The sequence below is a fragment of the Aphis gossypii genome, chromosome 2 (genome assembly GCF_020184175.1).
Source record: "Aphis gossypii isolate Hap1 chromosome 2, ASM2018417v2, whole genome shotgun sequence".
NCBI classification, from domain to species: domain Eukaryota; kingdom Metazoa; phylum Arthropoda; class Insecta; order Hemiptera; family Aphididae; genus Aphis; species Aphis gossypii.
The window spans coordinates 82,779,286-82,796,432 of record NC_065531.1 but is presented as its reverse complement, the minus strand read 5'-3'; the positions used below and the strand labels follow the sequence as shown (position 1 = coordinate 82,796,432).

The following is a 17,147-nucleotide window of genomic DNA, read 5'->3' as shown; positions in this document are numbered from 1 at the left end:
TAAGAACATTATCTATGTATTGTCTTATTGATTGTAACGACAAGACAATACAAATCTTAGATCATATACAATGTATGATCTAAGATATAAAATATATATAAAACTAAATTATTATAAAAAATCAACGGAAGAGCACACACATTGTTTTTAATTTTATTTTTTTATAGTAAGTATCAAATTAAATTACTAATAGGTGATCAATTCACTCTAGTATTTAATTTTAAAGATCAAAACAAAGAATTGAGACGGTTAGACTTTGTGTTGTTCAGTTGTAAGCCGTAGACAACACACGCAAGTATGACGTACTCAACTATAGTCTATAATTAATAGTAAATACTAAAAGTTAGATATTTAAAGTAATTATTTTATAGTATATTATAGCCATAAGTTTTACTATACACAGATCCGACAATATTCATCAAAAGTAAAAATTACATCTATTTATACATTTAATCCACTTTTATAAATTTGTTGGTCGTAATTTTACAAATGCTTTTATTACGCTGTTGGATTTTTTTCATGTGAACCATCTATGTAATATTATCATAGTTTTTATTCGAAACTTATTTTAATGATATTAGCAAACTGTTTGTATTTCTATTGCGTTGTCAGTAATAAATGTCAGTAGTATAACACAAGGACTTTGCAGTTAGTTGAAAATCAATTTTATTAAATCATTTAAATCTCGTGATTAATAAATAGCTTTAAGTTTTTTTTTTTTTATTTACCTCGTTTACGTGTTATCCATTACAGCTAAAGAATAATAGTAATAGATGGATTGGCTGGCGGGCGAGTAGGGATAAATGTATAATATTACAGCACGACGCGCACAACGCTATTACTCAAATATATATATTATCAGTCGTTATTAGAGTTTACATTATATTATATATTATTACAATATGTATAGGTACGTTTAATATACTTTCCGTAGGATTAAGTTTATCCTACACTCACGACGACGACGACGGACGCGGCCTAACATAACTTTCAATCGACAGTTTTAACGATCATTACAACACGTTCAATGTCATTACTATTTGAATATTTACGGTGGATATAAAGTTTTTCATATAAATTTATATTATCACGTGTGTATAGAATTATATGGTAAATATTATGGTATAGACCATACTAGACGCGATGACGACGATGACGTAGGACGCACAATATATTACATACGTATGTATATATGTTATTTATAAGCGTACAATAAAGCCAGGTACCTATCCATAAAACTGCAGTGCATATTAGTCCTATACTTCTATAGTGTTACCCACTGTACAGTATATATTATATAAATACGCTTAGTGTTTAGTGATAAAATCTTTCGCACAATCTTGTGAAACCGTACGCGATATCATAGGTGTAGGTATATGCATATATAATATAATTATTGTGTACATGAGTAAATATTACAGGACGCAGAATGCAGATTGTGGTGGCAAAATTCGAACGAGTGTTATATTGTTTTATTATTATTATATTTATATACACTTATATACGAGTGTACTTCTATATTGAATCTTTTTGTTTTATATAACCATATAATAACCACCGCAAACGGTGAAACCATAATTTATTCCTCCACATAAACGCTAGGTACCTATTATATATATCTATACGCACGTGTGCATTTAAATTTGGCAGTAAAACCGTCCGGTACACTCGTACGACGTTAATTAATTTTGCGCAACGTTCGAATTTCGTGATATTTGTGGGTGGATTTTATAATAATGCCATGATTTTTTTTTCGATTTTTGTTTATGATGCGGCTATGCGGGTCATCGTAATCGCGCCCCAGTGTAACAATATAATGTGTAATATTATACATTATTATAATACGGTTAAACGACGGTAATTATTATTATAAGCGCGATTGGCCGTGACGTTTCGGTACATATTATTATTATTATTATTATTATTATTATTATACATTAAAATATTAAACACACATACACACACAGTATTATGCTGTGTATACAGCCGGGAACGGATGCAGTGTGGGTGCCTCGGTAATTTCATATAAATAGGTACCACTACCACACAACATGCAAACACATTAAATAAACCTAATATTATTAACAGCAACCAGATTAATATACATACTAGTTTATATAGTATTATACATAAGTTACAGGTATGCGCAATATGACTGATACATGGTACCTACCTATAATAGTTTATAGTATAATGAATTTTTTGAATTGATATTGAAATTTGAAAGACGATCACATAATATGAATATAATGTATAATATATAGGTATATTATATTTATATGTATACTTTTTCGAAAATTAGTACAATAATAACTTCCTTTTATGGTAAAATTATATTTATTTAATTTAAATATATTATATTGTGTACGCTGAGAAAGAAAAACATAATATGATAACACAGCGAACCGAATCTGACCTGACCCTAAAACGGTTTTAGTAAAACCCCTATTCGCTCGCCACAATGCCACATTGACATTTTCAAAAATCTGTTTAGCAAATATACTTAGTATGTATTCAAATACTAACGATAGTGTGTTTGTGTGCTTTTAGTTTAGACGTGAAAATAAAAAACTAGGGGTTGGAATAGACCCTTATAAAACATTAATTTTTTAACTTTTTTTGTGCCAATGTTTAGCATGTAATTTTCGAACCAAGGGATAACGATAGAATTTGAGAACTAGTTGTGTAAAAACACGCTAATTGAAGTATTTTTGATATGTGGTCAGCATATGATAACACGTGTCTAGAGTTCTCCACCTTATTTTTTATATAATGTCAAAACCAAAATCATACAAATACATACTGATTACATATGCTAAATACTTAAAAATAAATACTAACCAGTTATTTGTAAGATTAAGGTGGCTGTCATCGGCTTGTCGGTTTTCGAGTTCATGATGATAAAACTAGAGTATAAAATATATATAATAATAATAAGTTTTATTTCTATGTAATAATTCGATATAAAAACATTATAATTAATTTGTATTGCGTTATGCGAAATGAAAAACTATTTCACTAAATCGTAAAATAATCTTATAGTTTTAACTAGTTATAACCATTTTTTATTACATTAAGACTTATGTTGAAAATTTATCATTTTAAATTAAAAATACATATTATTGTTTACATTTTTTTAAATTATTTATGCTTTTGAGTAATTAAATATTATTTAACTAATTAATATTTTAATTCACCAATATCTACTATTATCAATGCATTTATTTGCTATCAGCGTAAATTCCAGTGAAGCTATAAATCCATAGTAAACTCGTACAAAACATACCGCGGTTCAAATACCACATTCCGAGAATCTTGCGATAAAGTAATCGCGACATTTCTTTTGGACAGTTTTGTAAGAATATGGCGTCATACCTTACCGTCTCGTCTAATTTTGCGATTAATCGTTTTCACTTCGTTATTTTGAGTGTGTTTATCCGGTATCTATGATTTATAATGGTTTATTGTGCTGTTTAACGACGAAATTTCGTCCAATCGCAGATCTGACAAAACGTTTTCTCAAACAATTTTCGTCGGTTGTCGTTAAACCTGTAAAACTTGTCGATGGCGAAATCTATGATCCACTAGAAGCTGGGGTTTCGTTACATAGAGTCATGCAATTGGGTCGAATATTCAACTTAAAGGTTAGTGACTACGTTTTTATGACATTTTATTAAGTACCTATTATTAAGTACCTACTTACATATAAAATATACCTATATTTAACACGTCACTGAGTTGTGGTAACTAGAATTAAGATGTGTATTACCGTTATTACCACGTGGTAACCTTTAAAGACCACACTACATGTAGCAACGATATTTTCTTATAACTGTCATTGACTGTTCCCTTGGTGTTAAAATTTAAGTGAATTTCAAAAAAATAAAAAAAAAAAGTTTTTTCGTTGATGATGTCTGTCAGTGCGTATTGTATAATATACCTACCTAATATTGTATAGAATTGCATATGCCAAATACGTCAAAGTTAGTAATGAGCAAAACAATACCTGCAATACTAAGACTAGTATGAAAATCTGCACTTTGATGCAAGACTTGTACATTATTGCTTTATTAAAAAATACACACTACAATTGCATATTGCGTATGTTCCTTAGAATTTTGTAGAATTGTTCTCATTTTTAAGTAAATAGTGAATTTTTTAATTTGAATTTTTTTTTAAATTAAAGTATACATACTATGTGTATTGTGTATTTTTAAAATCGATCTATATATTCTAAATAAAATTTGTAATTTTATATTTTGTTAAACCAAACAATAAATATTGGTAATAACTAATAACCATCAGAACATTTTAATTATATACGGTTGAAATTAGATTAATGTGTTAGGTTTATAGAGATTTAACTATTAAAGATAGTATATTTAACTCATTTTAAAGTTAAATATACAGTTTTAATGCACAGATAACATTTTAAACTTTAAATTAGACGTAAGACTGTACTAGGTATACTAGAATAAACTAAAATAGTACCTAATATAATCGAACGAATGTAGCCAGAAATAAAAACGTATAATCATATGATTCAAATGATACTCGCCATAATGACTTCTTGGTACTAGTATATTATTCAAAGTAAAAATTTATTTATAGACATATTATAATTAATCGTATCGGTGACTTTCAAATTTCCGATGTGTGTTGATTTCGGGAAAATAAACTAATTAATTTAAAATTCCTATAATATCTGCAGGTGTTTACGAAATAACTATACTTGGTACATCCAATTATGTCTAATCATGTTTTAAATAATTTATTATTTTGTAAAGCTCTAATCAAAATTGATGGAATATAAATTTCTTATGAATACAAAAATTAAATCTAATTATCATACATCTAACTGATGTGTTTTTCTGGGGTTAGGAATTTTAGTGTTGATATCGTTTTGGTATTAGTGTTAGACTTACAATAAAACAACGATCAATTTTATAATAGTTAAAATATAAAGTTAGTCAATAGTCAGACATTAAAATGTATGGAAAATTATATCAGGTATTTTTCAAATAAACAAAATAGTTTTGTCAATTAATTACTATACATACAATCAATAGTAGGTAGTTGTTTAGTAAAATATAAGGTGGATAGAAAGAGGCTTCAGATATTAACTAAAAATCGCGTGGATTGATTGAGCACCTGTAATGTAAAGATAAATTAATTAAAAATATTGTATTTGATTAAAATATGCATTAAAGTCATGTGTATATTATATTTTATTTAAAATTTTAATTGCACTCTGCCAAGTAGTGGCAATAAAAACTCCTCTAAAATATTGTAAGAAAACATACAATTTACAATAATTTTAGATATTTCTATATAAAAAAAAAATTGTATCAAACATTTTTCTCTAATTTGAATATTTACAAGCTTTTCGAAAAAAGGCTGTAACATAAATTTTAAATCTGTGTATAGATGCTTATTGTATTTTATGTTTTAGTTTCGATTGTAACAGTTAGGTATTCATCTAAATTAACAATTAATAGCTATAATATTGCTACCGTGATTAATATTCATTTTCGAGTCGACTGCAGCATTATTATTCAACATACATCAGATATATTGTTGTATCGATGGTATCCACGAATGGTATCCAAATTGTGTATAAATTATAATAATGTCATATTATCTCGGGATTGTAGGGTGTCGTAAGTGGAGCGTAATCGCGCAAGCTAATACCGTCGTACCTATAATATATACTTTCACACGCTTGGACTAACAAACCGCGAAAATACGAGAATATAATATAAATGCGCCGTGCAGACGTTCATCCGTCGTCGCAGACGTGTACGTCGTTAAATCAGTGTGCCTCTTAGATTATGTATACACACATGAGTGCATGTATGTATGTGTAAACTATACACACATCGTACATTTATACATATATATTATACATGCATTATATGTGCATATAATGCATATACGGTATGGACTGTTCAACTGTTGAGAGAAAATAGATGCAGAGAATGCTATATAATAACAATAATAATAATATTGTAAACGTTCACATATCGTAGGATAAGCTCATGTCACACGCGGACACGAGATCAAAACGCCAAAGGCCAATGTCGACGACGACAGTACATATCTACGTCCCATGTATTTATGTTTACACTTAAATGTCATTGGTATGCATGACCGTTTCCTTTCTCCTATATATACCTTTATGATGAGATGTTGTGGTGGTTGGATTCATCGGGAGCGCGGAGTGTCCAAACTGTCCATACGTATATAATATACTGGCGTGGGTATTTATAGATTCTGGATTAGATTAACCATTGAAAGGGACACTGCATTTTTCACGAATTACATTACTATCCGTCATGTATTCTATAGCCCCGAAAGAAAAAATACCATGTATATCATATTATGTTTTATAAGTCCTAACTGCATCAAAAATATGCTGCAATATACTCCAAAATCAAATGAATATATTTTGAATTTAATTTAAAAATAACTGCATGTATCAACACTATATAGCTATGATTTTGTTTTATTGTTTTTGAATATTTTGAATATACCTACATGAAAACTATATCTTCAAATTTTTGAGATTTTTCTACTTATTATACTATACTCGCACATTATAGTATGTTTGTTGTTATCGATCAGATATTATAAATGCTACATCATTTTATAGACCACGGGCACGCAGACGCTGATGGGTCCCTGCGGTGCGTAAAGATCAACAGGTTTTTATTTTGTTTTATTTTTTTGTGATTTCGGATATTATTATTTCCGCAGACATTTCCCACAATATTATTTTCAATATCACCCACGCCGCCGCAACAATGTTCGAACACATATTATAAATTACATAATACGAGTATGCGTTATACGTGAGTGTGTATACATATATAATATTTAAATATGTACTACAATTATTTTTATACCTACTTATATGTGCATGCGTTTTGATGTCAAATCTCCCTAATTATAATTGTTTTCCCCATATAGTTACATATACATATACGCCCCCATACAGCAGTCCGACGACATCTACCTGCCGAATTCGATGTTCGTTTTTCGTCTTCGATCGCATTACAGCTTGAATTAATTTTCTATCATAAACCTATATATTATGTGTAATCACCACTACAGACCTACAATTACACCGATTTACATACTATTACATTTACGCACACGTTCCGCGTGAAGTAATTGCAGCAACGTTTGGCTTATTATATATTCGGCTTATACGACAAACCGAATTGATTGATTCGATTATTATAAATTATAATATAATTTACTCATTACACTATTATATTATATTATGACTGTTCTGAACGGCGCGCATATTAATAATTATCCGTGTAAAATGCTAAATAGTGGTGACCGAAGAATCTATAATCATTTTATCCATTATTATCGTACCATATATCGATATATCGCACTATTGCGTAAGATGTGTGTGCGTTATTAAATCACATTAATTGTATTTCCGAATAACAGCTATAATAGGATATACGTATACCATCTTAGGTAAATGTCTTCCACTATAAAAATAATTTTTTTTTAAATGATATATTTTGTTATTTTAAGTTTAAGCTGGTAAGTTAATTGCTAAATTTAAAAATTTAAAGTTACAACATTATTTTTTATTCGTTGAAACTAATCATTAAATATAATATTATATTATACTCCTTGCAGTAAAAATGCATGTGAGTGTTTACTTGTAGATATAAATATATTAAAATAAATAATTAACATGCTCTTGGACCTAGGTATATTATATCTCAACGTTTTTAATAACACGCACACAAAAGTTAATACAAAAATATGTTCACTCAAAAAAATAAAAAATAAAAATAATTTTTAAAACTTTGACTTGAAAATAATGAGTTGGGAAAAAATTGTTGACGTTACAAAGACATATTATGAATTACGACATTACAGATTGTGAATTTCATTTGTATTTAAATTCTTAACAGTTAAGCAAGGTTAACAATAGTCGTTCACATTCAATGCAATTGATGTTTAAACGTACTTGATATGATATTCTCATAAATTATTGCATAAGTTCGAAGAACGATTTCCGTATTCAGCGAAAAAACTGTTTCATTATTACTTTTTGTTTTTTAAAAAACGTGTATGTGAAAAATCATGCAAAACAATGAATAATCTTTATAGTATAGGCATCATGCGGAGGTCTAAATATAATTAATTCGAGAAATAGATAATATTGTTACTTACGCTTATCACATGCTTGAAACATTTGATTTTGTAACAAAATCACATTATCCTTTAACGCCGTTCATTAGCTGCGAAACATTGTTCATCATTTATCATTTATCATTTTGTTTTTATTTGTATTTCAAATAAATCATTATTGTCTTTTTTGTTCGTTATAATTTGTTATTCATGTGGGCAAAACAGTTTGACGTCAAAACTTCATTTGCCATATCTAATCGGTTTTTCTATTTGATTCACACGGCTATATTATAAGTTATAACATACTGCACACGCGCGTTCCTTGTAATTTTCATAAATCGTTTTCGCTAAAATGTTCAATATTTTACGGTTTTTTACGACGCTCTATAACATTAGTATGTGATTTAATATACCGCATCACGCTATTCGTTTCCGTTTAAAATCTGTAAAATCTCTACACGAGTTATTATGCTATTAATAATAATATCATTATTTCCATATATCCGTGTATAGTGTATAATATTATAATTGTTGTATACATTATATTATACGTAATATACTGCTGCACACGATGGCGATGAAAACAGTATGATTATTATACCAACGTGTATCAACCCAGAAAGGCTACCTGCAGGCTGATTATTATTATTTATAAAATCCGCGTGAATATTTCGAAATTTACCGTAACATTTTCAGCTACGATAAATTATATTTCCATTTTGTTTTTATTAAATATTATGCCTATATAATTGAATTAAATCAGAACGTATACATATTATGTGTGTATGAGTGTCAGTGTATGTGTGTAGAAATATTAAACTAATTTGTGTATGGTCTGAATTAATTGTGTTACGGTGTATAGTTTCAATGTTTATTCATTAAGCGTTACACAATGTTTCTGTATATCCTTCATACTTGATTTAAAATAACATTTAGTAAGAAATTATTGATGCGATAACTTATTACTACTGAAAAGACACACTGACGGATTTTCGCAATTGTAAGAATTACACAAGCCGATATTGAACCGAAGCCGTTTGAATAAATAATAAAAAGAAAAATCAATACATTAATTAATCACAATGTATAATGTTGACAACTCTGAAGATGAGTATATGTAGATATATAAAATGTATACTATATATTATAAATTGTTCTTCGTGGCACCGTGTAAAATGTTCAATTATGTTAAGTGCCATTAAATTTGCAACTCAGGTGACTAATAGAATTACAAATATGACCCGATTAAAAAAAAAACACAGAATGAGTTTTGAACAAATATAATAATGTATATTTTATGTATACGATATGAAATGAAATGCAAGAATAATATAAAGGATTATGATTTGGCTTGACCGACAATTGCACAGGCTTAAAATACAAAAACCAACGTTTACTACAATTTTCTTAAAATCTAAAAGTTCAATATTATGATAATTTAAATTCCATATAGATATTGTAAAATTAGATTGTTTTACGCGGTTTCTACAGAAAAACGAAATGAGAGACTAAATACCTATTCAAAAATTTCCGTAAACACTTATATAATTCTGAAGCACCTATCACAAAAAAAAAAAACGGAATTCAAATCGTTTAATATTTTTATTATTTGTTCGGTCGAAAACCAATTAGAATCAATTTCGTTGGATAAACTGTACCGTAAGCCGTTGATCCTTACCAATAACATTAAATTACCAACCATGTTTATATAATAACACCATCATACATGTAAAAAGTAAAATCAATATTATAATTTTTTTATGAATAAATAGGTATAGGCAATGATTTGTTACGTGATCAATCAAAATAAAATGTTGAGCCGTACCTGTATTGAACCCGGATTTCAGGACACAATTATTTCTTATAAAAATAATAATTTTTTCTGCCTTACAAAATGTTTGGTTGAAAATGCTATAATAATAATAAATAAATAAAAATAATATTCGGGCACGATAATTTCAAAGTGCTCAAATCTAGAATATACTCTTTTCGACCATATGTAGTGTACGATTTCCATATTCGTTAGTGGTACTGCAAATACTCGTTTGATCACTTGACTATTTTTTTTTTCTTAACCGATTTTCAATAATTCGAGCAGACAACCGAGCGAATCGGGTGTGCTCAACATTATCCGTAGTGACGTTAAATTATACCGTCTCGTACATCTTTTGCAATGTATGATTAACTATAATTAATACTTATTGCACTTATAATTCCTACATTGCTCTATTGGATTACATGTAGAGCACCAATGATTAAACATATTATGATATATACAGATGACCTGCGGACTGCGGTTCTCATTATAAATAATATAGTACTATATTTCAGTATTTCACGCAGTCGTTCTCATGATTTACTCGAATTGTGGACATATATATACTATCTACATATTTTTATTCACACAATATTAACGCATGTTTACGTTATAGATAAAACTAATTATTTTCTTGAATAACCTTGAAATTAAATGTGGTTTCGAAAGGTGAAAGGGAGTACCAAAATACACTTTTTAGAGAATTTCAAATGTCTGTAACCCTTTAGGTACGTTCGTACTTTATAAAAATAACAGCTATTTTAGTAGCAACAATTACTTTTACCTACAGATTCAAATACATATACTATTCTATACTATTCCTATCATGAAAAAATTGACAGTAAAATTCAGTTTATGAATAATCCCTGCTTTTTAAGAAGTAATCATGCTTATTTTATTCGAAATATTCCCGATATTGTTAAAAATGACTACTTGTGCAGAGAGCTAAAGAATCTAAATTAACACTTTTGTAATGTGTTAGTTTTCAATACATGCAAGATAAAATGTACCTTAAATTGTTTTATATTTCATCAAAAATTAGGGTAAATTACAAAATCTGTAAAATTGTATAAAACAATTTGTGTTCTTTTTAATAAAATCAGTAAAACCTCATTAGTCCGAACTTCGCTTATTTTGGACAGCCGTTTATGATACATAAATTACACTAGTTTGTGCTAGAAAAGTGCTAGAAAGTGTGCTTTAATATTATAGTTAATGATTATAATACAACTATATAATATTTTTTTAGATTGAATGTTGTTAGATTTATTTATTACATTAAAATATGTAAAATAAATTTTTCTTAAATTTATAATTTACGATTTTTGGTTATTTTGTGTAATCCGAACTTTCATCAATCCAGACTCTAGGTTGTCCGAATTAATGAGGTTTTACTGTAATTGTATTGCGCATATGAATGCACCGAACGGATTAGTGATTTTAAATTATCTCAACATATTTTGTATTTAAACCTTATACTCATCCTTTCATATCTCACGAACCCCAATTTCATCTAGCTGAGTATCTAGTCATAATTCTTAGCTCAAATACACTGTGAAGTATGGGTATGGATACGAATGCATAATATTGTATCTATATGTAGGGCGTAAAAATAAACCTTCGTGAGAACAGTCACTATATAAGAAAACCGTATTTTTTCTCCTGCTTGTATCGTCTTGGTCGATGTTTTCTTCTTTTTTTATGTACGAACGATAATAATTTATGAACTGGTTTGAGAAAGACGGCGACGGTAGCCGTGCAAAACTAGATCATTCCCTCAAAGTCGGCGCTGCTGTGTAGCAACAACAGCAGCAGCAGTATATATAGTGGACATACGCGCAATTTGTTGATGGAGACAAATAGTCCGCGTGCAAAACGACGGCGACGGCGACGTGAGCGGATACCCGACGGCGGAGTGCGGGGCAAAAAAAAAAAAAAAAAAATATATATATATAATGATGATGATGATAATAGTAATAATAAATAAATGAAATAAAAAAATAAATAAAACACGGCATAAATCAATCTCGGACACAGCGAACGGTCGCGTCTCTCAACGGTAATATCTCTTTATGTGCGCATATATATACCAAAACTGGATCGATTTGATCGATATATACATATATGAGTATTGTGTATATATTGTATACGAGTACAGTATAATAATATGTGTGTGTAATATAATAACGCGAAATAGAAGATGAAAAAGAAGAAGAAATAATATAAGTGTGTGTGAGCGCGCGCGCGCGCGTTTATAACGTGATTGCAATAACCTATGAGAGACGGAGAGATATTAAAGAACCATCTGCCTGGCGTAAACGTCGCGATACGAATTCCTTCGCGCCGCCGTCGATGCGGGTCACTCTTCTTTATATATATTATTTATTGATTTTTTTTTCTTTTTATACACATATTTTTTTTTGCCCGTTCGGAATAACGCGCATCGCCGATAAATAACGAACGATATCAATTTGCTCGGCGACACGTCGTTTTGCTTTGACTAACGCCATACGCCAACTGGTTATCTCATATACAAGCACAGTACACAATATATGTATATAATGTATATTATACACACACACATGTATACCTATACACATATTATAGTTTAATACGTATTTGTATGTATAGATTATAACGGCACGATATTAAATATTATGTTAAATTGACGGATTCGCGTTTATATATAGCACCTATATATTATGCATACGTATTTATATATTATATTATTATACATGCATAATAGGTATGAGGATCGAGATTCGAGAGGTACATGTTAAACAAGCTGGTATGTACCCGCAATCAGCGGATCCATGTATTATTATGATGTACATCGTAATAGTATAATAAATAGTGTGACTAAAACATTTTCTTTTGTCATGTTTTCATTATATAATACAGTGGGAAACATTCAAATTCGTCACCAATCTTTGCATGCATTTATAGTTATCTTGAGTTAGTTATTCAATTCACTATACTCATATAGATATGTATAATTTTAGAAAATACGCAAGTCTATATAATAATAATAATAGTTTAATTACATATATAACTATATAAGTAATATTATAATTTATAACAATTTTATTTAGGAAAGTTATAGATTATAATTTCGTATACAACTTAAAAATAAATTAGAGTAACATTTATAATCATGGTTTTCATGTTTTGAGTTGTGAATATATATGTGTATAATAATGTTTAAATGGAATAATGTACACGAACAATTAGGGATGGATAACCCTATTGGTCATTAGGAAATCAGGAAATTTTCCCTGCAGTGTGCTCCTGTCCGTACAAAATTATGGGGCCCCCAGTCAAAACACGGTATTTTGTTTTAAATGTTATTAATAATTTAATTATTATAATTCATAATTTAATAATAATATCGAACTATATAAAATTTGGGAACAGTTTATTTTTTTTGGTATTTGGCTATAGTTAATAATGAAATAAATACTTATGCGTTTACGACTTTACGTTAATACACTACATTACATTGTACTACGGTTTCTACCGTATCTATGTAAATTATGAATTATGAATAAATTATTATCTTTAAAATCATTATTATAATTATATCGTAATATCGATTATTTTTATAATATGATCGTGGTAACTGGTAAGAAAATGAGAATACCGTCGATTATTAAAGCTTAATTATTGCTTGAGTATTGAAAAAGAAATCTTAACTAAAATTAATCGCAATGATATTATCGATAAGCTGGCTGCACAAAGTATTTTATAAAACGTATTAATGAATAATTATGACTGAATAATTTTATATAAAAATAAAATAGTATGAGAATAAGAATACACATTTGTTTTATAAACGTATTGCGAGCGAAGCGAGCAAAAGACTTTTGGGCCCTTAAATTTAATTTAATTTCCGGGAACATACAATATTCTTAACCTCCCCTGTGAACAATTGTTAATATACACGGTGTATCATGGAAGTATGAAAATTTTAAAATAAAATTACATATTTTAAATGTGTCAGATCATATTGTGTACTCGTATGTATTCTGTAAAATATATTAATATATACCAACTACAACTAACACAGACAAACAAACACAACGGAAGTGTAAGGAGTTATAAAGTTCATGTTTAAAAAACTAAAAGTTACATAATACTTTGACCACGATTAATACTTGCACTTAATACGTAAATACATCGTAAAATGGACTTTTATACAAGGTATAAAAATTATTGTTCAACGATATGTATATCGCATTATATAATACTCTTTATTCTTGGAACTCTTTCAAAAACATCACATATTTTTTATATCTTAGGCGAAAGTTAACATATTTTAGTTATAATAATTGAAAAGTATTCCCAGCACATCTATGTGTACCTAAAGAGTATATCGCTAGGTATATAGTCCCGATTAAATAATAATTATTGGTTTTCAATACTTGAAGAAGACCTGCATATTATATATATTATATAATGGTCATCAAATTTCAAACTATTTCCCAGATGTCCAATTTTTCTTCAAATTAGTGTCATACAATATATAGACATATCAGCTGTACATCACATATTATAGTACAATATAAATAGTAGATATTCTGTATACGTATACTCGGCAAGTTATTATGAATGCAACAAACCGTTAGTTTGTCTTATGTATATATTCTGCAATGAACCCCTCTTATTTTTATTTTTCAATAATATAATTTGTATTTCTTGTTCGTCGTGTGTTATAATAAATATGCGCTTTGTTAAATGCACTATTCACACACACACACACACACATATATATAGGTGTATTTTCCAATTTTGTAATCTTTCTAATTAATGCTACGCTGCATCTATGACTTATGCGTAAGTCCGTTATATTATAAGTAAATAAGTAAGCGTTGCTTGTGATTACGATAAAATGATTTTTTTTAAATTCGTTTTACCTATATTAAGTTGTCAGATGTCGTAGATAAATCGAACTTTAAATAGACGAGACTTACCAATTATATTAAAATAATAATGATTTAGAATATAATAACAATTTCAATAATTTGGCACGTTAAAGACGTATATAGTCGTACGTTGAGGTATATATTTATACACATGTATATACAGTATTATATACACGTTTTAACGGTAATGAGTATTAACTAATAAGCGATGTTTTACTAACATGAACGATATCACATTGTTGCGTGCTGCAAAATACTATCCTAATGTTCTTGTTAATTTATATGGTAATAAAACTTAAGTATTTATGTTTTCCTTGATACTTAAAACGCTTTGTTTTTATCATAATTCACTCGAGGCAAGTTAATTAGTACGATTCTGTGCAATGCGTATCGTATTTCATACTTTTTAAGATTCTGTGAGAAGAATGATGAACGTATATTGGTTTATATAATAATATATGTTTTAAATTTATTTATTTATTATTTTTATTATTTATTTTAATATTTAAAAATGCTTTATTTTTAATTTTGATATTTTATTTTAGTATAGCAATTTTGGGCTAACCAAGTAGTTCTATTATGGGGGGGGGGAGGATAAGAAATATAATTTAAAATTCCAAATATATTTCAAAATAATTAGGAAAAACATAAAATTATGAAAAATTGTACGTATTATATATATATATATTTTTGTAGGTGTACAGTTAATTCAAATTTATATAAATAATTGCAAAGACTGAAAATGTTCACTAAATATTTATATTACCTAATATTTTCTAGGCATGAAATATTTTTCAAAGTATTTTGTCGTTTTTTTTTACACATTACATGTTCTTGAAGTCTAAATAAACATAATAGTTTATTGATTTGCTCGAATATCGTAGATTATTTTTTACACATTCGTGTTTTAGTGTTTGAACGATTTGTAATTTATAGATATATACTATTATACGGTGTCTGCCAAAATGTTGTCGTTCTTGATATGTTTATTTGGATCTGATATTATGGAAATGAATTTTACACTGAAACAGATTATAATATTGTCATAAATAAATAGTAATTATCCATTAAACATGTAGAGTTCGTATTAAAACAAGCGACAATTACAGTTTGAATGTTAATGACGTATAGCAAGATGCGCATTGATTATGTAAATTACAGTAATTCAAAAATCTTAGTATTTTGATATATTCAGAAAATGTCAAATAAAAATTATGAAACAATTTACGTTTCATGTATTATATGCGCATTTATACAAAAAATAAATACACATAATACGTAATATACGTATTATATATTTATGCATAATATAATATGAAGTAAAACTAAGACACATGGTATTATTTTCTATTTTGCGTGACGCGCACTTAACTTATTTGCTTATTGTATTGTTATATTTTTCCACATTGTGATTATTATGTAACATTGACCCTGTAACACATTAATTAATTATGCAACTCTATTTTTAATTCACTACCTATAGGTATTCAATTAATGATATGAATGTATTTTTCTTACCGCAGCGGATTTGATACTATCACGTTTTTTTTTGGCAACAAAAAATAATAATTATCGACCTCTGGTTAATAAAAAATAAAAACCGGTGTGTAATATTTGTATCATTGTAGCGTAGCCAAAAATACAAAAGAGGTGTGGTGAAAACAACTAAATTTGAACGATGGTTTTTTTTATTATCAGCGTACTGCAGCAATACCTAATAATAATATAATAACGAAGTAATCCGTGTAGGTATGTTCGTTTGTGTTGACATGTACAGGACAATTTAGATTAACGCGTATTTGGCACATGTATACACCGTGATTGTGTTTACACATGTAAAAAGAGTATCTACAACTAAAATTTTTAGTATTTCATTAATTTAATATATATTTTTAAAACAATCGGTAGTAGGTGTATTTAAATAAAAAAAGGTTTCGATAATTTACAATTTAAAAATAATTCGTACAATTACGATTTTAGTAGGTATGACAGTGAATATAAATAATTATGATTCCGTATTATTATATTATATTACGCATATATAGGTATAGTACGAAGATCGGTTTCTTCGCCATTTAAATTATGATTACCTATATAATCGTATACAGCGTAATATATTGTACATGTCATCAACCGGGTCATATAATATTATCTTTGTGAGCTATAATGTTGAGAAAATCATTAAAGATTTTAACGTCAATGAATATAATATACGTATATATATGGGTCACGAGTAGGTACGAGTA

The 17,147-nt window shown here is 28.2% G+C and overlaps 1 protein-coding gene across 1 annotated transcript in view; it reads left to right on the top strand.

The window, feature by feature from the left end:
* Positions 1 to 3,378: 3,378 nt before the first annotated feature.
* LOC114119409 (estrogen receptor-like) overlaps positions 3,379 to 17,147 on the top strand; it is a 101,484-nt gene continuing 87,715 nt past the window's right edge. The window contains exon 1 of the mRNA XM_027980958.2: positions 3,379 to 3,644. Coding sequence (XP_027836759.2) covers positions 3,447 to 3,644 — 198 coding nt within the window. The 5' untranslated portion in view covers positions 3,379 to 3,446. The remainder of the gene's footprint in view (positions 3,645 to 17,147) is intronic.